The sequence below is a fragment of the Saccostrea echinata genome, unplaced genomic scaffold, assembly GCF_033153115.1.
Source record: "Saccostrea echinata isolate AGI-Se365-2 ecotype Australia unplaced genomic scaffold, CSIRO_AGI_Sech_v1 ptg000005l, whole genome shotgun sequence".
Taxonomy (NCBI): Eukaryota; Metazoa; Mollusca; class Bivalvia; order Ostreida; family Ostreidae; genus Saccostrea; species Saccostrea echinata.
Genome location: NW_026889754.1, coordinates 16,903,803 through 16,929,569, shown reverse-complemented (window position 1 = coordinate 16,929,569; position 25,767 = coordinate 16,903,803). Strand labels below are relative to the sequence as shown.

The 25,767-nt window shown below is 32.5% G+C and overlaps 3 protein-coding genes across 3 annotated transcripts; 1 reads left to right on the top strand and 2 right to left on the bottom strand.

Annotated features, from left to right (window-relative positions):
- Positions 1-2,037: 2,037 nt before the first annotated feature.
- LOC133179842 (protein ERGIC-53-like) lies at positions 2,038-11,846 on the bottom strand. Its single transcript, XM_061314544.1, has 8 exons — positions 11,669-11,846; positions 8,957-9,013; positions 8,537-8,634; positions 8,075-8,182; positions 7,866-7,927; positions 7,073-7,172; positions 4,499-4,622; positions 2,038-2,264 (listed from the first exon to the last, which is right to left on the bottom strand). Exons 1-8 carry the CDS (start codon positions 11,817-11,819, stop codon positions 2,221-2,223), a joined length of 744 nt encoding a protein of 247 aa, XP_061170528.1. The 5' UTR covers positions 11,820-11,846; the 3' UTR covers positions 2,038-2,220.
- A 1,768-nt stretch (positions 11,847-13,614) lies between these two features.
- On the top strand, positions 13,615-19,738 carry LOC133179727 (uncharacterized). The gene is made up of 7 exons (XM_061314421.1): positions 13,615-13,889; positions 14,290-14,387; positions 14,960-15,196; positions 16,407-16,493; positions 17,025-17,229; positions 17,423-17,589; positions 19,689-19,738. Exons 3-7 carry the CDS (start codon positions 14,974-14,976, stop codon positions 19,736-19,738), a joined length of 732 nt encoding a protein of 243 aa, XP_061170405.1. The 5' UTR covers positions 13,615-13,889; positions 14,290-14,387; positions 14,960-14,973.
- A 405-nt stretch (positions 19,739-20,143) lies between these two features.
- On the bottom strand, positions 20,144-25,526 carry LOC133179726 (uncharacterized). The gene is made up of 5 exons (XM_061314420.1): positions 25,398-25,526; positions 24,956-25,057; positions 23,529-24,387; positions 22,547-22,636; positions 20,144-20,292 (listed from the first exon to the last, which is right to left on the bottom strand). Exons 1-5 carry the CDS (start codon positions 25,524-25,526, stop codon positions 20,144-20,146), a joined length of 1,329 nt encoding a protein of 442 aa, XP_061170404.1.
- Positions 25,527-25,767: the final 241 nt, after the last annotated feature.

The following is a 25,767-nucleotide window of genomic DNA, read 5'->3' as shown; positions in this document are numbered from 1 at the left end:
ATTTGCGCGTGCGCGCAATGCTAAGATTACCAATATGCTTGATTTAGCCGGAACTTATATATTTTTTGATGAAATGTTTTGATACTGAGAATATAAAGATGCATATATAGTATAGACGGGATGACTTGGTCATCCTGCACATGCATGCACGTGCGCGCGCGTGAAATGCAAAAAATGACCAATATACTTCATTGCCTTATTTAAAGAAGCTTACAGGAAAAAAGTCACCAAAAGGGAGTTGGGGAGCGTTTGGGGAACATCTGTAACGGTCCCCGTTACAACTATAACTAGTTCATTCTGTGATTCATCAAAGAAAATGTACATGTGTAAGCAAGATCAATTGCAAGTTGCGTTGATCTTCTTTATCAGTCTTTAGTTGCAATGAACGGTGTTTGTGTGCTCACAGAAAGATAGTCAAAAATCCTGTCAAAAATACGACTCTTCCTTTAGTTCTTCTAGTAAATTGCAAACCTAATAAATAATGTGAAGGCATGGCTATAGTTTCTAAACCAAAAATTACCTATTTTTTAAAAAAATTAAATTATCAGAAAACACCTGCACCAATCTTCTCAAAGAAAAATTATAAAGGTCGAATTTAATGTGCAATGTGTAATAAATTAATCAAAACAGTGGACGGAAATTCGGAATAATTCTATGAGACAGGTAGAAACATGCATATACGGTACACTGGAAAATTGGAATCTCAAAACTTCATTTCGCAAATACTAAAATTAAATGAAAAACTCAATACCTCTATACTAGCACAAGAAGAATAAAAACTGTGGTAGTTATTGGTTTGAGACAGGTTGCTATTCAAAAGTGGTATATAGGGAAAAAGAAGGAAATCTTATCAGGCTCCATATGCAAGAAAGTCGGTTTCTTCTTTTAAACCCCTGAACAGTTTTAAGTGTATAAAGAAAATATATTTTATTTATATATCAATATCCCAACGCTATCACATCATGTAAAGCTTTCTACATAAAAAAAAATGAAAAAACAAATGTCATTTCTGCAAATATTTCTGATAATCCAGTTATAAGTACACATTTCTGTTTGTACTATAGCCTAACTTGAAGAATAATTTGACATCATTCTTTCTCGCTTACTGGCGGAATCAAGTAGACACTTATAAAATTCGCACTTGTTTCTAGGTTGTGTCCGCGGTAAAACCTTTTAGATAAGGAAATAATAAATGAATAGTGTAATAAATGTTGTTTATGTGAAGAGCACTTCTGTGTGGATTTTTATGGTGAAGAATCTCTTAAGTCTATGACAAACTGTTTTCACAATAGAATGCTACACAATTCTATGATCATAAGTTTATGAGATTTATTTTTTTAGATGCTTTGTTAAACTCAGTATAACAATGGGAATTTTTCATTGCACGGAAAAAAATTGAGCAAGAAAATCACAACCTGAAACCTTTTTTACCTCCCTTACAAAAGATCTTATAAACAAGTAATGGTGATGCTGAGTAAAAGACTGGTTTTCCATAAAACAGACATTGTTATGAGTTAAATGTTTGTTATAAATGTTTCATTACCTGTTCACAGATTTTTATTGTTTGTAGGTTTTTCGAGATCGATTACTGTTCGTTGGTTTCACCTTTTTCGTACAACAAATTCGTTCATTTAATTCGAAAGGTAGATTGCAGTAATAAATTATGATCAATATTACATAAGGTATATCATAGTTTCTAGATCTAGGGAGATTTACGGTCAAATAAATACACCCTTCCACGTAGGATGGAATATCTTTTAGAGACAAAATAAAGTAATATTTCCTTTCTAATCTCTTTAGTGGATTTTATGCTCACTGATTATTTTTGCATTAGACCTTTATCAGATTTCATATTGTATTAATATTTTTTTAACGTATGAAATTTGTCAACAGATAATATTGAAATTATTTTTTTATTAAATACCTAATGATTAAGGAATTAAAAAAATATATATAAGTCAAACATATGGAAGACATACATGTACATAATCTGATGGCAGAGATATCAATCTAGACACAAGTTTGAAAGGTTTAATATAAAGGAAGAATCAAAATATCATTTTATTTAATCTTTAGGCAGGTGATGCCGGGTATGATCAAATAAGGAAGAGAGGCTGTTTGTTTACATAATTAATATCTCTGTCTCTGGAGAGCTAAATATTATTGCGCTCTTTCATGGAGTAGGAGAAAAATCATCTTGTATCCTGTTCGTCCGGTGAATTAAAGCAGTGAATGGGTGAGGAAGGCCAAGACTCTATGTTCATCTACAATAAAAAGTACAGATTTCATATGCCAGTTTGAATTATTTCTTGAATGAAAAGATTTTACAAAACTAAGACATTTGCAAAGACTACAGTTTAATTTTTACATATAAAAAATAAATATGATTTCAAAAATCAGTATTATTTCCTACCTGAATACGAACCATTAAGTTTGGTAAATAAAAATGTTAATTTTTTTTTCGAGATATCCAACTTTTAAACTTTGCTGGAATTAGGTTTGCCTTATAGAGATAGCATAAAGGAATATAAAATCCAGGTTTGACTAATATGATTTAATATTCAAGCAATATATATTTTGTTCATGAGGTGATACCTAGCCTGGGAGTAATCAAAAACTGCAATATAATCCAGAATAAAATAGGGCCAAAATAACTCCACCCTCAAATGTCTTATTTAATATACATCCGTTAAATCTCACCCCACGGCTAATCACGGCTGATCTAATTTGATACATATACATGTCCATCTAAAGGTATCCTTCTACATAGATATATAAAATAAACAATCTCTTTTATTGACCACCCAAAACGGATATCTTTTCAATTTCCTAGAGGGCAAATACAAATATAATCGTAGTATTTACTCAGACTTCTGAAATAATGATAACTTAATTAGGACAATCTAAAAGTAATGATATTAATATAGTAACAATAAAATCAGAGGTGTTACTGGTGACAAAACCAGCGAATACAAATAAGTGTAAAAATGTTCATAACACTTCACGTGTTAACCATAATACTCATCTCAATAGTTCAAATGAACAAATGAGATCAGATGGTTTGACATTTAACACATTTAATATTTCAGATTTTAGTAGACCTATGTCAAGGTTAGAAAATTCTTCTTCCTTTGACCCTGCATATCAAATACAGGATAGTGGTTCTTCTTTTAACACAATATCGAGTACAAATTTGTCCGAAATGCGTGATAATTTGTCGCGAGGTAGTGAATCGAGCCCGTCTACTATTCAACCAAGTATAAGACGTTCCACAAGAGTTAAAAATCCTCCTGATAGATATGGAAATTGGGTTGTAGGGGAGCATGATGCTCAAGTATGGTATGTGTAGGAGGAGAATGTCACGGGATTATTACAGGGATTAGATTTCAGACAGTATATTCCAGATAGTTAGTTGTATATAGTTTTATGACGTAGATATCTAAAGTTGATAGTTTCAGGACGTATGTGATAGTTGATAGTTTTATGACTTACATGATCGCTAGTTGATCATATTACCTAGATTTTAGGATACTTTATTAATCATGGATTGCTTTTCAGCGTAGCCATTCGTGATTCCAGTTTTATGACAATAATACATTGATATGAATTGATTGAATGATTTTGTATTTCAGCTTGTGCTAATACAAAATGCTTTCTGTTATAGAGCAGAAGATGTTGCAAAACATTAATTATCAATTATATGTGTGTTGATATTTTTAATATTTAATATTTTTATTTCAGTTGATATATATTTTTTACAATGTAATTTGATGAAATGTGAGGACACATTTTTCTCAAAGAGGAGGAGAATGTCACAGGGTGAATTATAATTAATTAATTAATATTACTAATTATCATTCATATCATATTCATACATTTGTCTAAGGCATTATATTATTATAGTAACTAGTGAATTCCGTTCTCACTACGGAATTTACTACGTTCATTCATTGGCTTATTCATTCATTCATTCATTTATACGGGTGAGTGGTCAGTGAGAGTACGGGTGTGTGTTAGTGGTCAAACTGGTTTTACTCTGTCCCCTGCGCATTCGCGCCAATACTAATTCTCTAGCACTCCAACCTTAGACTTTGGGGAGAGAAGACGCTCTCTCTCCCCAACACAACTTTATCTCACGATAATTGTGAACTTCAGTCTAGGAATTACGGTAAGAAATAACTGGTAAATTATTTCTAAGGATTCAATTATTATTCAATATCTATTTGATCATTTTATTCAAATCGAGTATTTTCTAAATTATCCAAATTTATAAAATTTAAATTATAATCCGCGTAAAAGTGTGAGTGAGGCGAGAGATATTTAATACCTGTTGTTATATTTCAGGTCACCCTTCCTTCTATATTATAAAATTCCACAATCGTAGAATATATATTATATATAAACATCGAACCCAGCAGTCGTGTTGTGTTGTATTTTACCACATATATAAGGCTGTGACATGTACATAACATTGGTAATGTTGAGTGTAAGTGATTACCTGAGAGTCTACCAGTAGCAGCACTTACACCAAAGTAGCCACTGTCTGGGAGATTTACGTTCTCCTGTCTCAGACAAAGCTCAAATTCCTCCTTATTATTGGTCAGACCATTGTTCACAAATACCTGGGAATTGTTATAAAAGTAAGTTTTCCATGTATAAACAATTCATAAATTTATTAACTTTGAAATGTTAATATACCTTAAACCTTACAAATCATCTAATTTTTAAGACAGACTATCATTTCAGTGTTTTGATTCCTTTTAACTTGAAAATCAAATGTGAAAATATACATTCACATTGTTTGTTCTGGTAGAAAATGGGTGTATGATTTTTTTTTTCAGCTATGGCTATATAATATGTATGACATATATACATTTATCTATCAAAATGTATAGCTTTGTATCAAATCTTAATTGTAGTTGAACATTTAAATGCCAATAAGAATAGGCATGTGAACATGTAAAGAAAAAAAGTCCATTTAATAATGTATATCATAATAAAATTAAAAAAAAAACCAAGAGGCCCAAGGGCCTTAACTGTCACCTGAGTATAATACAACAACTTAAAGGATCCATAGAATATAAAATAAACTGATAGATGAAGCTTTGTTGTCCAAAAGCAAGAGAAATAGGATGATCAGGATCATTGAAATAATTACTCTAATATCTAGTAACAACTCATAAATTAAGATTTAATCTGTCCCCAGTTTATCACTATCACCATGCAGACTATTTACAAACTATTAGTGCTTCTTATTACTTTTAACCCCAAATTGTAATCTCTCACATTGGCCTCTTCTGGTCTTTGAAAACATTTTGAAAAGTTTTTTTTGTTTCATGTTTTATTATTCCATTATTTACAAGTCTATCTGATCATTAAAACTAAGAAAGTAGTTTTTGTATTATACAAAAAAATATTTTGCATAATTCTCTTATTCTATTAACTTTTCAAATACATTATTTACAGTGATTAATTATCAAAAGTGAATTGCAAAGGGGAATAACTTCTCTCAATAGAATACAAATTAATAGAGCTCTGGCAAGGGCCAGAGCACTTGACCAAATGGTCCAGATGTTTACAAATCTGGTAAAAATATTCTTGCTTATTAAAACTTTTACTTTGTTTGCCTTTGATATGCCAAGGAACAGAGAAGATTTTCAAAGAAATAATGCATTTTCACTAAATGTACCATGACTACAGATTCAACACAGCCCTACCCTAACACTAAAACCAAGGGTCATGAATTTCACAAATTGGAAGAGGTATACTCATCACAAATTTAGAAGAGATACCCTCATCATCATAACTCTGCACTTAGTTGAATATTTTCAAAAAATTAAGACATTTTCACTTAAGTTATCAATAGACCCCCCCCCCCCTATGAGAAACACAAAAGCCCCTCACCCTGGGACCACAAAGTTTTAAAAATTTTGTAAGAAGCACCCTTATTCATCATTACTATGCACTTTGTTTTTCTGCTCAACATTAAGAATTAGACAGGATTATTTAACAGAATAAATGCATTTTCAATACATGATTAATAGAGCCCCGTCCTAACACCAGACCCCCTGACACAGGGGCCATGAAATTCAAAATTTTGGAAGAGGCACTCCTGCTCATCATAACTATATACTTAGTTTATTTAATACCCACGAGCAGAGGAGAAGATTTTCAAAGAACTAGTGCATTTTCACTATATAATCATAAGAGCCCAGCCCTAACACCAGAACCCCTGAAACAGGAGCCATGAAATTCTCAATTTTGGAAGAGGTACTCTTTTTCATCATAACTATGTACTTAGTTCATCGGCTTAATACCCACGAGCAGATGAAAAAATTTTCAAAGAATTAATGCATTTTCACTATATAATCAATAGAGCCCCAACCTAACACCAGACCCTGACCCTGGGGCCAGGAATTTCACAATTTTGGAAGAGGCACTCTTGCTCATCATAACTATGTTCTTTGTTTGTTTAATACCCATGAGCAGAAAAGAAGATTTTCAAAGAAATAATGCACTTTCACTATATGATCTATATAGCCCCGTCCTAACACCAGAACCCCTGACCCAGGAGCCATGAATTTCACAATTTTTGAAGAAGGCTTACTGCTTATTACACAATCATGCGAACAGTTTGACTGCTTGATGTCCAGGAGTAAAGAAGAAGATTTTTAAAGATTGCATTAATTTTGATGGTTTTAGCCCCATCCCTAAGGCCCCAGGGTGGCAGGGACCCTGACATTCACAATTTTTGTTCCCCTACACCAATAGATGCTATCTGCCAAAATTGGTTGAAATTGGTTATGCGGTTTAAGACAAGAAGCTGAAAAATGTTCAAATGTTAACACACGACGCACGTCAAACCTAAAAATCAGAAGTAAAATTACATGTATATAAATGCCAATAAATACGGGCATGTGACCATGTAAGGAGAAAAAAATGGTAATTTAATAATTACTTTCATCATAGAATATAGAAAAAAATTAAAAGTAACACCATATAAATACACTTGAAATAAATGAAAGCATTATTGCCTTGTATAGCTAGGAGATTATAATGAATGACCACATACCGTTAGGCTTTTGTTTCTGTATTCTATCTTCACTCTGATGGGATACGGCTTGTTTCTGAAGTCACGCAGACATCCACCAAGTTGCTGTTGTGATCCATCACTTTAAAACAGAGAGGTGATCAAAGGGAGAATGATTTAGGCACAGTTTAAAGCCTCAATATAAAGAAAATACATGTCATAATACAAACATATTTTTAATGTTAATATTTATGTGTAAATAAATAATAGGCATGCCTTAAAGATGATAAGAAAATTCTAAAGATTATGCTTCATTTCATTAAGATATCTTTTCACTTGTGCAAAAGAGTATTTTTTTGACGTTTTAAAATACTTTTTTTAACTTGTTGACGGGTTCGAATCCACTGAGGGAAGACCAGTCCTTCGGATGAGACTGTATAGACCGAGGTCCCGTGTCGCAGTAGGTGTTGGCACGAAAAAGATCCCTCACTGCTCGATGGTCCTGAGTACCGAGCATAGATTAAAATTTGCAGCCCTCCATTGCAGTCCGCCACAAGTGCTGGCGTCTCCACATGAGTGAAAATTCTCGAGAGGGACGTCAAACAACATACAAACAAAACTTGTTGAATTCTCTCATGTCAAATGACACCATTTGGTGTCACACGATATATGTTGTCACATAATGACACTTTTTTCTCAAAGAGGTAAAAGATAAATATGAAATCAGACGGATTTTCGTTTTTGTGTATCTCAAATTGTTAATTCTAACTGTTGATTTGTTTTTATTTCATCCTCACTAACCCCTCAGTACCCCCTTCTATAAATCAACACTCACTTCTGATGGTCATACTGTTGAGTTCCATCGTTGACCATTGCCATAATGTATGGATTGTTGTGCTAAAATAAAGTAAGATTTTAACTGACAAAAATCATTCGTCATTGTAAAATCATTGTGAAATCATTTTTTAAAAAATATGAATCATAACACTTTAATTTGCTAGATATGCATGTGCTTATACAAATACTCGAAACAATTTAGACCACCTGTCCGTCATTATCAAAGGAGTCCATGAAGACACCTAGTCCCCTCCACATATCCTGGTTCCCAAAAACTGGTCCCTCCTGACCTTTCTCCTCGGTAAACCACATCGCCTTTTGAAAATTGAAGAGCAAAACATAGTAACAAAATTCAATACATCATAGTCAGTCACAAAGTAGTTAAAAGCAACATTTATCAAACGTGTTTATCGGTCAAATATATTGAACAATACGCTATTGTAATATTGTTCGTATAGAACATTTACTAAGCCCTCTCTATGGATATATATGTAAATTATAAATTATTCATCTTTATTGGATGAGTAGATAAGTGGATAAAAAGTTTAATTGCTTCAACAAATGACCCATTTATTTATTATAATGGATAAACTGTGCGTGCTATAGAAGATAAATTCTGTGTTTAGATAGATGTCAACATGAACATATTCCAAAACAAAAAAAAAATACAGGTCCATCTGCACCTGAACGACCTCGACCTGAGACCTTGAAAACACATTCTACAGACCACTGGTTAAAGTTAGTTTTCAGAGTGGTCCAGATCCATCCTATCCAAAAAAAAAAAAAAAAAAAAAAAAAAAAAAAAAAAAAAGAGAGAGAGAAAGAAAATTGCTCTCAAAACTGAAGAAATCAAATATATATCTACATTATATTTTATGCTTCAAATTAGTCAGTCAAAAAGACATTAAACTTCTTCATTGATACGAATAAGCAATTATTGAAAACATGAATTTTCCTTCCAAAATGCAACTAAACAAAACGGAAGAAATATATTCCCCCTTTACTCTATCTCAGTTCTAATAGTACACTGTTTTATTTATAAAGTCTTAAATTGTTATCTAAATATATTTATAAGGCCTCTCTTGTTACCTCTCATGCTTCTTCTATAGGGAGTTAATCTGATATAATCATCATCAGCGACAGCATCTGAAAAAATATCAAAATAAATCACCACTACAGGATTGTACATCACTTCACTATGGTTTTTCTGATTACTAACTTTGATCACATTTGTTCTAGTCTGTGAGATTCCGCTTTTTCCTTCATATGGTGCTTTTGTCTCCATATTTAATCAATATGCAAGAGCACGCCCAGAGTTCGATCAATTTTGAAACGAGTCGGGCTACTGACAAATAAGTTAATGTAAATTTCATGAGATTTTATCAAGCTCGTCTAAAGTCAGCATTACAGAAATTCTATGAACTTAATAATGTTTTCTTTGATAATACAACCTATCATTGGGTTGTATTTTGACTAACATATTTCATAGTAATTTGCTAGGCCATTGCTTTTATACTCAATATGACCAAAGGTTATACAGTTTACGTGATCAATACAAAGGGCTTTCGGTGGGTGTGACCGGTCGACAGGGGATGCTTTCTCCTCTTAGGAACCGAAATATGTGCAAGATACGATGCAGTTACGATATCTAAAGATTATTTTTTATGGTTTGCCACTTTATTTCTTTATACGTATATTAGAATACTTTTAGTTCACGAAGTTTTCCTTTCTGTCAAGATATCGTTTCAATATCGAATCAAGATTTTTCCATTTCTTATGCCCCCCCCCAAAAAAAATACTGTGGCTTTTTAATATGTGAATAACTTCAATACTATTAATTCATGAAGTATCCGTATAGTGTCGTAATCGTCAACCCTTGGTAAGTACCGTCCTTGTCATGGTATATGTGTGTCAACGTTTGAATACTTAACATTGACGAAGATTGTATTTTTCATCGATATCGTTGATATTGACTATATTGTATCGATATCAAGTCATTTTTTTGTCATCGTTCTTGTGCATGTATTTTTATTTGCAAGACTTTTGCATATGAACTAAGTTCGCCCTGCTCTCAATATCGTCAACATGCTATATATATGAAATTGAAAATAAATTTAACAGACCAGGGTCGATATCGATATCCTCACGGTAGTTCGATGTCGATGGTTTCGACATAGCAATGAGTCTTATATATGGTATCCAGTAATTCCAATTTAATAGTACTGATTCGGATCGATATCGATACGATATCAACATAATATTGTCGATATCGTCGATATCAATATCGAATTCAATCTTGGACATCTCCAGAATTCTCACCGTTTTATGCCCTGTTCACAATTTTGTTTTGATGATATGTTTCTATATTACATTGATCACTGTTCGTTATATTCATACCATTTTTCTCAAATTCGCTTCATTTCAAAAACAAATGAAATGCTCAAGCAAATACTAATTTAATGATCGATAGGTAGGATATTCAACATATAAATTTATTATACTTTCATGTTAAATACTAGAATCTGATTGGTGTAGACGCATTTAACAATCCAAAATGTTAATCTCGGCGTTAGCAACACACTTGACAACGGGTAACACAAGGAAATTGTTACATGCGTTCAAATTAGGCGCCTACGGGTCACCGTTGAATTTTCGAAACATCTGTTTTGCGTTTGACAGAAGCCTTATAAACTTGTAGTCAATAAAAGCTTGCGTCCGATGTAGCTTACTTGAAAACAACAAACGACATACGACTAATTCCTGCGAGTACAGAAATAACGAAACTTTAGATAATAAAGATTCATTGAATATCAAACAAATAATAAAGAGGTCGGTAAATCTTTTTCAAAGCTTTCTTATTGAGAAATATATTAGAGGGGAGTTTGAAAGCTTTCTAAACGTAAAGGTAGATACGATCGACGATTTTTTTTCTGACATCCTAAATTAATAAGACATTCAGTATAATAAAATAAATGGTGCCTGTTTTAGAGGGTAACAGTTGAAATTGACAAACCAAGGAAAACTATTGTCAACCCTTGCGTCAGCAAAACAGGAACCATTTATATAGTCGTATTTTGACGTTAAAAACCTCTAAGCAAATCTGTATAAAACCTTAGACATAGATCTTCCATTTCAAATGCAGCAATTGAGTAAATTCACCACCCATTTTTAATGCAAAAATACATTACTTCTATCTTTATGGAAATCTAACAATATTTTGACTCGGTCATGTTTCGATGTGTTTGTTTGTTTGTTTGAATGTTGTTTAACGTCCCTCTCGAGAATTTTTCACTCATATGGAGACGCCACCACTTGCCGGTGGATAGCTGCAAATTTTGTCCTATACTCGGCACTTACGGCCATTGAGCAGTGAGGGATCTTTTTCTTGGCAGCACCTACTGCGACATGGGACCTCGGTTTATACGATCTCATCCGAAGGACCGGTCTCCACCTTTCCACAGTGGGATTCGAACCCGCGACGTAAGGATCAACTCCTTACCTCGCGACTCTAGAGCAAACTCTCTAACCACTGCGCTACGCAGGCGACTGTTTCGATGTGAACGAAGAGATTTACACGGTGTTCCGTTTTAATAATACATTGTAGTATTCGGAATGGCGACTTTACGTCCATACATTTTTATATGCATAACTAAAATAATGACTTCAAGCTACCACTATTTTGTTTATCTATCTTTATATTCATTCATTAATTTATTCAAGCATATATAAAATTTAGAAATTTAATTTCCTGCCATGAAACATGGTACCAACAAATCAGGACACGTTTAGTGTAAGTCTTACCTCCCCCGTAATCCCAGAATGGGATGCTATTGTTGCTCTGGATCAGGTGGGGGCCTTTAAAGCTGTATTTGTATTCATAACTGGCCTTTAGTTGCAATCCATAAGCTAGATAAATTAGAGAACACACAAAAATGGCTTGAGAAAACAACATCGTCCTTATAACGTTCTCCAAAGAAAAGTCAGTCACCCTTCCGATGTTTGTTGTATTTAAATATATGTCATACGATATCCTCGATTCATTAAGAAAGAATGAGTGTAGCAGATGTGAACAAACAGGTCAACAAACTTCAGTAGTATTCTAAATCAACGCTTAAATAGTAAAATATAATTTGTTGGAGCGCTTGGCCTCTTTTTATAGCCTCATAAAAATAAAATTACTTTTTAAAAGAATCTTTTTTATTGCACGTTGGTGATAGCGACAATAATGTAGTTAATATATACATCAGATACTGAATATTATAAAATATTTGAACCGATGCACCTTGTTCAAAGAATAGCAAAAAATTGAACTAACTCAGAATTCGATTTTCGTTGTTGTGAAGACTCAGTAGTTATAATTCATATTACAGATGTTTCTTTTTTCAAATGTTATTTTTCTAATTTGAGTTAAATCTAATTAAAGTACATTTAAATGTGTACATTCATCTATGTATTTTGAGTTTTACAGAAGACATAACTAAATCATTCTTACAGGTTTGAGGAAGAAAACAATGATTATTTGAGACAGGCTCTCGCTCAATGAAGGCCAAAATGCAGGCTACAATATATAATATTGTTACAATTATGGAGGGAATCTTATTAAATTCCTTTTAAAAGCCAGTCCTTAAATTCAGTTGATGGCGTAGAGGTGTGATGGTATAATGAATTGCATAGTTTGATCCATACAATGCATCAAACATTCTATCTTATATTTGATATATACATGTTCATGTATTTCACTATCTACTTTGTATTGTATGGTAACAATATTTAAAAAGAAGAGGAATTTAGTTAAATGAAAAAGGCGGTAGACATAGGGAACAAACATTTAAAGATGAAACAAGGCTTGGATATCTGCTCAGTAAGAAAAAAGACAGTGTAGAGAAATTGAGTTAGTTTCCTACCAGCTGTTTCCATGTGCTTAACCTCTTTCCCCTTTTCAATAGTTTGTTCGTGAAACAAAAGTAGACAGTGGAATACTCAGTGTTTCAGAAATATCATTAGTTTTAGATTCTTTTGATAATACGCATCTACAATAGGCTTTCCTTTTTCAAAAGCAATCAATTTTAACATTAGCAAACGACATAGAGTATACAAAGAAAAAATGTAGGCAAGCAATTCATGAAAACTGAATAATAGTGATAAATATGAAAAATACACTTTTCAAGCCTATGCCTTTCCTTTCTGTATATAAACAGCATACATATTTAACAAATTATGGACGTCTACAGAAACTGGAAATGAATAGTTATCAAATATCGAATCTAAGTCTATTGAAAATGGAAATAAATACATGTTATATTAGTTATTATATACATATATAAATTAAAAGTAAAAAAGCAAGTTGTCCAATCTGTTACGTAAAATATTTTTATACCTGACTGAAAGAAAACAAGTTTCTGAAGGTTTAAATCTGTTTTTGACAGTGTAATATGCATCTGTTTTGTTGTCATGTTAACGATCTCGAGAAAAATATTTGTCACAGATTGAAAAAATATTAATTATTCTAATAAATGCTATATGTTTTAATGTTAAGTGAATTGATTTACTAATTATCATCTTATTATAATCACAATCATCATCATCTTTATCACATAAAAGATGTAGTTAATTACTGCCATCTGTAATTTACTATGTGTCCATTCATAAAGATCAACGCATGCTCAGTCTTATATAGTAAAATATTTACTGTTGACATATCCTCTTACACAGTACCATTTCTACTGTATAATGGATATCTATCGGGAGGCATCGGACATTATCATCGCTGAAGTAACGTTAGTAGAGTGTTCCGATAATGGTACACATGGTACGGGAGGCTGACCTATATATATAAACGAAGCGGAGTGTTTTAACGCGTATAAAAAAGGATATTCTGATGCGTATTTGGTACAAATATTATGCACAATTATTCATCTTATATGTAAAAATATCGCAAATCCGCTGCCACCATGAAAATGAGGCCTGCATGTAGTTCCAGACCTATATTTGCAGCTGATTTAATGACGAAACCTGATACGAGGTAAGAAAGTTGAAATGTTTATTTAGGCCTTAGTATAAGTTAAGTTTGTTTTATTTAAAAATGATATCAAAGAATTTAAAGAAAATGTTCATAGAAACTTGAAAGGTTATATTATTAATTGATTAATTATTGCGATTACTGTCTAGGTCAAAAAAAAAAAGAGGGGGGGGGTCTAACCCAAGGTCGGTTGTTATTTAAGCTTTCATTCCAAAGACCGCTAAATATTTCTTGTATTAATATTTTATTATTCATCATAATTAACGATGTCAAAGAATTCACAAAGTGCTAGCTGTTATAAGACCGAGGAACATTAACTGGCAAAATTGGAAATATGCAGCTTACGTCATTTCCATCTGTTACAGTCAAAACATCTTATATGTGTACACTTCATTTGTTGTAGAATCAAGGCTGTGTCTTGGATCAGGACCTTTTGTTGGCCCCAGACGCACTGCCTAAACAGCTGGTGCTCTCCTTTGAAACCTTAACTAACCTTTGTTGGTATGAATTTGAAATTATTTTTTGAATATGTTATTAATGGTCAAAGTTTTATGATTTTTTTTTTATTTCAATAAAGTACTTTCAAAAATCCACCTTTTAGTTAATATAAAACAGGTTTCTTTAGCCCTTCTCTTTAAACACATGGGCGAGTGAAGAAAAAAATATGAGAGGATCAAATAGCAGTGTAATAAGGAAGTTAAAAAAAAATTACTTCTAACTTTTTTATTTGCAGTTAATTTGTTTAGGGTTGCCTTTCTGCAATTGAAATGAAATGGATGAAAATGCATTAACATCCCCGTTTTTTGTCAGATTACCCTTAAGTAACCAAAATAATTAAGATAAATTTCAAAATTTTCGGAGAGTTTTTTTTTCTGGCTTTGACATATTTTTCTCTTATTAAAATTACAAAATCAGTCTTGTAATCAGGATCATAAGTAACATTTAATTTTATTGAGATTATTTAAGCTTAATTAGCAAATTTATATACTATATTTTTATATTATATAATTTGTTTAAATCAATGAATATTTTTTTATGCTATACTTAATCTTTTTCTTTTCTTTTCAAAACAGTGCTATTCAATGCCATGGAAAAAGATAATAATTCAAAAAACTTAGCCAAGTTGGCCAAGTTGCAAAAACAAATTAAAAGTGGACAAGAAAAACTGAAAAATTCTGTGAAGAAATTGGCTCCTCCAAGGAAAAAAGCAAAGAGAGAATATGCCCATTTTCCAGCTAGGGATAATGAGGGCAAGCTAATTCGTCTTCCTGTCAGAAAGAGAAAACTTAAAGATGCTGATCAAAACAAAGGTACTACAGGTCTTAAATGTACAAGAACAGTTTTAGCTTTTCTTTGTTTTTGATCAATATCCACTAAGTCATATATTGAAAATCTAGAGGTAATATTAGGGCCCCGCTCTGCGGGTGCCCTATAGGGATCAGTCTGTCTGTCCGTCCTTCTGTCCTTCTGTCTGTCTGTCCGTCCGAGTTCTCTTATCCGGAGCATATCTTCTCTCTCCTTGGCCAAATCTGGCCCATACTTCACCCACAGAGTGTCTTTGGGTAAAGGGTGTGCAGTGACTTTGAACCATGTTTCTAGGTCTAAGGTCAAGGTCATAGCAGAATTATATGTGAAATCCTTGTCCGGAGCATATCTTCTCTCCTCTTGGTCCAATGTACCTCATATTTCACTCAGAGTGCCACTGGTAAATGGATGTGCAGTGACCTTGAACAAAGTTTTTAGGTCAAGGGTCAAGGTAAAAAAAAACCCCTCTGTTTAAATTTTTGTCCAGAGCATATTTTCTCTCTCCTTGTCCCAATCTGGCTCATACTTCACCCACAGAGTGCCTTAGGGAAAAGGTGTGCAGTGACCTTGAACCATGTTTCTAGGTCTAAGGTTAAGGTCAAAGCAGAATTATATGAAAAGTCCTTGTCCAGAGCATAACTTCTCTCCCCTTGGTCCAGTGTGGCTCATACTTCACTCACAGAGTGCCACTGGTCAGTGGATGTGCAGTGACCTTGAACAAAGTTTCTAGGTCAAGGGTTAATTTCAAAAATAGCATCTCTGTTTAAAATCTTTGTTCAGTGCATAATTTCTTTCCCTTAAGTCCAGTCAGGCTCAAACCTTACCAATTGACTGAGGGTACGGATCATTTATGATTTTCCTTCCATATTTCTGATAGAGGATATGCAACAATTTTCATAGAGGATATGCAACATTCGTGATTTTTGTGCCATTTTTTGATGGATGGTATTGAGCACTCATGATTTTCGTGCCATTTTTTATTATATGAGGATAACATAGAAGCCCTTTAGACTCAAACTACACATTCCTTAATAGTACTCAAAATGTTCCTCTTCAAAATAAACCCTTTTCAGCTACCCTACATTTCCATGTTCATTGCTGAAAGCAGGGCCCTTTGAGATGGCCACCATCTCAATGATATCTAGTTGTTTTAGAATTCTTTATAAATATATTGGTATAATTCATAATTTTGACCTTTGTGTACATGGCTTACAGAGGAGGCTAATTTGACTGTAAATGTGGAACCTTCAGTTCAGCATGATGGTTTGTTGTCCACAATTAATTCCAAAGTATTGAAATCAGGTGTGTATTACAAATATAATATACCCGGTATATGTAATATACATTGCAGTTTTGCCCATGGACTTTTTAATTGAAATTTTAAGGCTAAGCTTAAAATGTTATTTGTTTGCAGTTGTTGACCGATAATTTTTAGATTGGGTTGGTACATAGGTATAAAATAATTTTTAGATTCAGTTGGTACATAGGTATAAAATAAATTTCAGTTTTGAAATTTTTGTGTGATAAGAAATCATGGGATTCATATGATTACTAAATAACTTCCACTTAATTTAAGCCATTAATTGGCAGATTCGGAAACTTAAGTCAAAAATAAAAAATGGAAAATCTCATTATCACAAAACGGTTGAAAAAAAAATTAGGTTGAGTCCTTTTTTAATGGGTCTGAAGAAAACTGCCAAAAAATAAATTTTTTTATTTTGGGCATTAAAGAGAACATATTTTATGCCCACTGACCATTTTTAAATATACTTGTATGACAAATCATTGTTTTGTGAATATAAAGATACATGTAACGAGCAATGATTTTTTTAGTTGATGAACTGAAAATCAAGATTGAACAGTTAAGGAATTCAACAACATCTGACAAAAGAACCATTTGGGAAAAAAGAAAACAGCGAGAAATGGAAAACTGGGCAAATTTACGACAGTATTTGTTTGAAGCAGTGATTAAAACTAAATTTGCAAACCCTTTGAATGAATGTTCCAAATGCCAAAATCAAACTGTATGCTTAATAAGGTATGCAAATTATGTCTCTTGACCTTGACTTAAATTTATTATGTCAGTTTGTGGCTTTGTGCATGTGCTGACTGCTCATATAATTCTTAATATATTTCTTACACACATTAGGTGTGGCATTATTGTTATTACCTTTATTTAAGATCAATATTTCTTAAAATAAATATTATTTTAAACTTTATTTTAATACAAGGTGCCAACAATGTGCTGCCACATTATGCAATACATGTGATGAGGATATGCATACAGTCAACGCCTTACATGACAGACAGGTGAAAATCAGGTATCATTGGGCAGATATAGCACCACTACAGAGTGCAGATATTGATGATGAGGGTGAAGTAATCATATCTGTAGCAGGTAATTCATATAGTGTTCACACGGAGATTTTAAATCAAATTAAACGTAAGTTTGGAATTAAATTTGAAGCATGTTCACATGGAGAATTAAATGCGAATTAGTTTAATTCGGATTAATTTACTGAGCATTAAATTACTTCGCATTAGCTAATGCTAAGCGAAGTTAATACAAATTAAATTTTTATGCATGTGTATGGGCCGAATTAAGTCGCAGGCCACATATTGGTTGTCAGATATAGGTACTTGTGCTATTTTTGAGAGGAAACCAAAGGAAAATTATGTTAAAGATAAAAAAACAGTTTTCTAAGAAACTGAATTATCTTTATGTACTCACTAAAGAAAAACAGCTGATCCTCTTACAACTTTATGATTGAACAATTCACAAAATTTGGCGGAAAGTGTATGTTTCTAGTTCAACATTCTAAAAAAAAGTTTCTAATGTATTTTCTTCTATCTTTCTGAACAATTTTTAATTAAAAAGTTATTCAGAACATTCTTCTGGGTCAAATATTTTATTGAAGACAAACAAAATTCTCTTATTGGCTTTCAAATGTAATCAATATTGAAAAAAAATGATAAAAAATGATGTAAAAAGTTTATATACAATCTTAAAATATGTTGATATTTTTTATTGAGTCTTAATTAATTTACAATGGTACTACTTTTGAAGAAACAAGGAATTGGGTACCTTTTCCACTTTAATTAAAGCAAGAAAAAATCATTTACACAAAAAAAAGAAATTTATTGAACCAGGTCAGGAAAGATTTGTCTCCTCTAAAGTCTGCATGAACACTGTCCGAACGAATATGATTATTCTCATCAACATTGATTATAGTGATACCTTGCTGCTTCTTTTTTCCTTCAAATGCCTTTCTAAAATGCTTATATTTGGACTTGATAGTAAATCTCAAGGACTTTGTTCTGTACATGTTTACATTAACTACAATTTCCAGTTCTATGAAATAGGAACCAATGTACACAAAAACACTGCGATTTCCGGAAAAAATGTAGTGTAACTCTTTTATGTGGAAGATAAGAAAATTTGTTTGTGGTATGTATCATTAATTACTATTATACTGACTATTTAAATGTGTATAAACACTATGACATATATATCTGCTCTGCACAATGTGACGTGAAAAATCTGAATCTTATCATTTGATTTTTGTGCAGTGTACACATGTCTCCTAGAACAAGAGTACATTATATGACAAAAGGCCCATGGACCACACATTACCTGAGTAATTGTGGCCCCTCTTGTTCATCAGCAGATTTTTTACTTTATATTTCCATGTAAGATTTGATCAAATGTTGTAGTCCAACCCTATCCCCAGGGGTCATGTTTTGAATAAATTTGAATCTGTATTACCTATGGATGCATCCATAGATATATGACTGATCATGGTTTTGCTGTTCTCAAGAAATTAAAACAAAAAATATCCATGTACAAACTTTGATTGCCCATAGTGGTACACCCCACTCCGGAGGTCATGATTTCAACAAACTTAAATCTACACTACATGAGGATGCTTCCATTTAAATATGATAAATCACTCCTTTTCTATTCTTTAGAAGAGGAATTTAAAGATTTTTTTTCTATTTATACAAATGTCAACACTAATTACCCATAGCCACACCTTTTCCCCAGGGCCATGATTTAAATAAACTTTAATTGACACTATGTCTGGAAGCTTTCACATAAGTTTCATCTTTTCTGGCCAAGTGGCTCTTTAGAAGATTTTTAAATGAACTCATCCAATTTTTACTTTTTCTGAATTATCTCTCCTGGGAAGAAGGAGTGCACTCCATTTGAATCCTCTTTACATTAGGATATACTCATGCAGTGCCAAGTTTGATTGAAATAAGCTCAATGGTTCTGGAGAAGATGAAATTGGAATTTGTAATTGTTGACTAACTCAGTCACACCCCTTGGCCACGCATGAGCCTAAATGTTAGGCCAAGAACATATGAATTTCATAATATTTCCTCATAAAAACCATGCTAACAGTTTGCATGCTACATGCAGATGTCCAGGAGTATATTTTTGATAGTTGCAAATATGTTCTTGATAATGATGGTGGTTTTGGTCCAACACCACAGTCCCCATGAAGACAGAGACCAAGAAATCCACAGCATTAGCTACTCCTTAAACATAAATGCTTTCTTACAATTTTCGATTTTGTTTGAAATTTGGTTCTGAGAAAAGTGAGCAAATAAGTCATCCGAGTGACTCAAGTACCTAAAATTATGAAGAAAATAAAACATGAAATGCACAAACCTGGAAGAATACTGTATTCTCAGTTTTTTATGAAGTTACAACAAATAAAACTTGTGGGGCTTATATATATATATATATATATATATATATATATATATATATATATATATATATAAATATATATACATCATCATTATCATGGATGGAACCTTACTGAATACAATATCTTTACCATGCAAAATGTAAAGGTATCATTATGTAAACATAAACATTTATATTATCTGGCCAAAAAGGGAATTCTATATACACTTTTACAATTATATGTACAATATTTAAATCAATTCATTTTATTGTCCTTGTACTCCTGTATTAGAGCAGGATCAAAATTTTCTTCTGGTTCCCACGTATTATCTTCCTCTGGATATCCTATCCATTTGACTAGGTAGAAACTTTTTCCACTTTCCGATTTCTCATTCATAATTTTTTCTACATAGTACACTGAAATAAAAAACAACAACATATCTTTCAGTTTTAATTTACAATGCATTTGTGCAGAAAAATATTAAAAAAACATAATCAGACAATTCAGAGTCTGAAAATATAAAATTATTCGGCCTTAAAGTTACATAGTGAGTCAATATCATGTGTTTCTTTCAAGATAATTGTATCATAAAGCTAAAGATTTAAGAGAAATATGAATAAGGCAAACTTTTGAGATCTCAACTGCACGGCAAAAGCAAGAAAAGACTGCAAAATGTAAGTGCCGGAAAAAGAAAAATTGTATCTATGACGTGGTTGTTATCGTCAATGTCAAGGTCATGTGTCTTTCATTTTTAGAGTGAAACTTGTATAAACAACATTGAATAGGAGCAATCAAACATGAGGAATACGTTCTGATAATTTTTTTTTTTTTGAAGATTATATCAAAATCCTCGGTCATCCGACATTTATATCTATGGAATTGACACCATGGTAACTTCAACTTTTCTGCGCATGCGTACCTTAAAGAGGAAGAAGTGAAGCAATATTTTTGTGTTGGGGCAAACTAAAATTATTTTTAATTTTATTTTTCTTCATAAAAGTAGATTTTTTTAGGCTCTGAAACCTGTAATTTTCTGAAATCTAATACTTTCAAGAATTGAATAAAATTTGCACTTGTATTGCAAAAATTCTACTTTTGTCAATTTTCAAATTTTTCCGTCACATTGTCTCTTTAAATGTCATAAAAGAATGTTAAAAATCATATTTTAACCCATGTTTTTGTTTTATGCAATAAATGAATGCATTGGATGATCAAGAAATACAGGGTCTAAATTATTAAATATTGTTTGTTTGCCCTAATGTCGACTGAAACACAATAGTGAAAAAAAGCCAATGGCCAACTTTAAAATTATGTTTGTTTGCCCTATTCTGACTCAAGATGAAAAATTTGAGACGGTAGGTAGGTTTGAAAATTCTATCACAGAAAATTTTCAAATCAATGCTGAATTTTCAAAACATATTTTCAAGAATGCATAAAAAATTAATGTTTTCTAGGGGGTTATAACAAGTTTTGAGTCAACTGTTTTTAGTCAGTCAGTCGGCAAAGGAAAAACAATTTTTCAAAGATGCCTAAACAGGAGCACACAATTTATTTTTTAAATTGCCTTATTAAACGGGGCAAATTCATAATTTTTCCAAAAACTTCGGGGGGGGGGGGGGGGTCCATATCAAATGTCAGTTTTAGAGAGCCTTTGTTGAAAAAAAAAATTAACAACTTGCCAAAACCTGGAAATTGTATTCTGGGGTGGGTAGGGAGTTGGGTTGGTAGAAAACACTTTCCTGTGTCCATTTTCTTATTTTTGTTGTCCATAGAATTAGAATGTGGGTTCATGTTTCCAGTGGGAAGGGGGTCCAAGGTTCAGTTTTATTAATTTAACATAGAAATTTAATAACTATAAAATTTCCAGTTCACATAATGTACCCTTTGCTGATTTATAAAATACTGGTATTCATTTAAAATATAATTATATTTATAAAGTTTGGGGTTAATTAATTTAAATTTGTACCGTATATCCCCAGGGAATTATATGATCTGTGAAATAAATTTTTTTTTAAAAATGCTGTAGATCACTTAATTTTTGCAACAAATATTTTTGCAAGATAGGCATTTGGTATTTAGAAGCAAGACAAAAATTTCAATTCTGTTTATAATTGTTGTATTTAACTAAAATAATTAATATATATGCAAGAACGAAATTTTGGCAAGTAGACAGTTTTACATTTTTGAAATGCTGAATGAAGTGAAATGGCACTTAAAATTGGAGTCGTGTTATTATAAATTTTGAAGAAAAAATTAACATTTCTATTAAACTTATATTTTACTCTGTAAATTAATATCTGCATGAGTACCATAGTCGAGTCACTAAGTGATACTCATATCATTTGATGTTTTAACTGCATGGATGTGGTTCATGCAAAATTATAGTTGTCTGGAATTGTCTTCATTTCCTAAAAAACTTACTCAATATATGTAGCTAAATGCATGGTTTTTGAATGCATGCAATTATGATGCACTTCATTACTAACTGTTTCTAAAAATGTACTGTGTACAATTTTTTAAATATTTTTTTTGTAAATTATACAAAATTCTATTATATAAATTCATAATTTAAATTGTTGAAACATAAAACAGAGTGTAATTTGTCCAACACAATACATATATGCACACACATTCATAAATGTATATACATGGACATACCTGGTTTTGAGGAAAGTTTGGTCTTCTTTATTTCCCTTGATTTCATTTTTCTTTCTGTCTTAGGCTCTTTCTCTGTCTCAAGTCCTTTCCCTTCAAAGGAAAGTAAAATTAGTTTATTAGCCAATAAAAGGATACAATTATTTTTAACTATAGCAATGAAGAGAGGGATAATAAAACTGCTAGATGATCATGCTTTCAATTTCATTAACAAACTGTTACAGTTAGAATATGGCAGAAGTATGGAAAATAATACACACAGCCTATTTGTAGCATTTTTTTTTTTGAAGGCAGATTAACATAATGCAGATGAAAAATAAACCAAAAACAAAAAAACAAAAACAAAAAAAAAAAAACCGGAGTAAAAAAAGCAACTAAAAAACAACAACCCAAAAACCAATAACAACAACAACCCCTCCAAAAAAAAAAACATAGACAGAAAATTGAAAAATTGCAGAAAATCAAAATGGTAAGCAGAACATCTTTAAAAAACTTCTCATATTTAAAGTTTTGAGAACTTGGGTAAATATCTGTACTCATATGAGGCTGATATATCTTTGAAAGATTTTGTTTTACTGAATGTTTTCAATTCTATAAGCTAATAAATCATTGATCAGCAACAAATTTAAGGAGAACTTGGTTGAAAATGTATGGTATATATGTTTGAAACTACAGGAAAAAATTTTAACATTTTAAAGAGGGCATGAATCCGTGTGGCTCTTCATATACAGAAGAAAAAAAAAATACCACGAAAAGTAAGATTTTCCAGTGACCATCATAAAACATTAGATTAGAGGTCCGTGGATTTTTCCCAGTATCACCATTTTTTGTGACTGTGAAAACATACAATGTATTCATAAAAAATTAACTGATAAGTAAAATAAAATTTAAGTCAAAATAATTTCTGTACATCAGACTCTTAATTTATGCAAACCTTATATCTTTGTCTACTTGGTTTACAATATCTTGTAATACATGTACTTACTAAAAATACTTGGGCAAGATCTCTTTGGTCTTGATTGGACAGGTGCCTGTGAGGGGGCAGGGGGAGCCTGGATAATTGGTGTCATGGACTGTGAGACGGATGCCTGTGAGGGGGTAGGGGGAATCTGAATGGGTTTGTGAGGAGGTACCGTAGAAAGTGGGATGGATGCCTGTGAGGGGGTAGGGGGAGTCTGAATGGGTTTGTGAGAAGGTACCGTGGAAAGTGGGACGGATGCCTGTGAGGGGGTAGGGGGAGTCTGAATAGGTTTGTGAGAAGGTACAGTGGAATGTGGGACAGATGCCTGTGAGGGGGTAGGGGGAGTCTGAAAGGGTTTGTGAGGAGGTACCGTGGAAAGTGGGATGGGTGCCTGTGAGGGGGTAGGGGGAATCTGGATGGGTTTGTGAGGAGGTACCTTGGAAAGTGGGACGGATGCCTGTGAGAGGGTAGGGGGAGTCTGAATGGGTTTGTGAGGAGGTACCGTGGAAAGTGGGATGGGTGCCTGTGAGGGGGTAGGGGGAATCTGGATGGGTTTGTGAGGAGGTACCTTAAAAAGTGGGATGGGTGCCTGTGAGAGGGTAGGGGGAGTCTGAATGGGTTTGTGAGGAGGTTCCGTGGAAAGTGGGACAGATGCCTGTGAGGGGGTAGGGAGAGTCTGAATGGGTTTGTGAGGAGGTACCGTGGAAAGTGGGACAGATGCCTGTGAGGGTGTAGGGGGAATCTGGGTAGTTTTGGTTTTGTGAGGTGCTGTTGGTTCTCCAGTGAACAGGGTGTCTGATATGCTGGATTTCTGAAGAGAGGGATTCTCGAGGGAAGATTGCCCAGCTGTATTTTGTTGTAGTTGACACAGAAGATACTTTCTCTGGAATGTTTAAAACAATTTAAAAAGTACTGTAAATACAATGAAATTTTGCATAATAGCATTTTAATTAAAATTTTGTTAATTTAAGTTTATTCCCTTGATTTAATGAATGGAACTTCATAAAGTACTGTACAAATAGTAATTCAAGCTACATGTATGTGACTATTATCAGGTTTTAAAGCTAATACTTAACTGCATATGTATTTTATGTTCAAGCCAAAATAGTTGATGGAAGGAGATAATAATCCGTACCATTATTTAATTAGATTGACTTCCATAAGGTACCTCCTATTTTTGCTTGTTTCTAATATTTTGAAAGCCATGTAGATAAAAAAAGTTTTCACAAGAAGTCCATGTACATTATATTTTATGATATTTTTTAAAGATCAACTTAATCTTCAACATCAGTGGAAAAAAGGGCATGTTATTAAGCATCACATTGAATTCAACATAAAGATTTCCCCAATTAAAAATAAAAATAACACAAACCTTTTAAGTAGACTCCTTTTACAGCTTTGGTGAAAAGGTCCAAAAATGAAAACTCTTTGTCGGCCAAAACATGTTTTACCAATGGACTATATGCCTTGAATCCACTACTCTGTCTTGAAGGATTATCTACTGTAGTGAACAGCAGACAAGCATGAATTCCCGCTCCATAGAGCTTGACAATCTGTCATATGCAATATTATAAAATGGTTAGGCGTTATAATTTAAAGAATTGAGAATATTCAAGTAAATATTCACATTATGACTTGTGGCTTCCAATTCCTTTTAATTAAGCATCCAGAAGGAAATTTTATCTCAGAATTTAAAAGCCATGAATATTACAATTCTTTAAAAAAATTTCTTTATCATAAAAGCTTGCCAGTTAAATGTTTTTATTAAACATCTAGGTACTTCCTGATTATAAATCTAAAATATAGTTAAGATATTGACTATTAAGTTAATAATGAGACAAGTATTTAAAGGTGTGAAGTACAAATGCTTTGCTATAAACTAATTTTACATACATCTCTCCTCATTCTCTCTAGAATTTTAAGGGTATTACTCCCCTCGCGTGATTTCTCCCCTTTCGAGATCAAAATGTCGGTGTCCACTGTTTTTGTTGGAAATGCAAATCCACAATTTTTGCACACCATCACTTTTACATGACCTTCATAATTACAACTGGGACATCTTCTGTGAAACTTTTTTAAACTGTCTGTAAAACAAATTTTTTTTATATTATAAAATGTATATATCAATTACTGCAAGTTAAATATTTTCTATTCATACATGTCTATGTTTATGTAAAGTGTTCAACATGTACTGTTTAAACCAATATAACATAATGATACAATTCAGTAACTAAAAAAAATGGCTTTCTAAAATGTCATGATA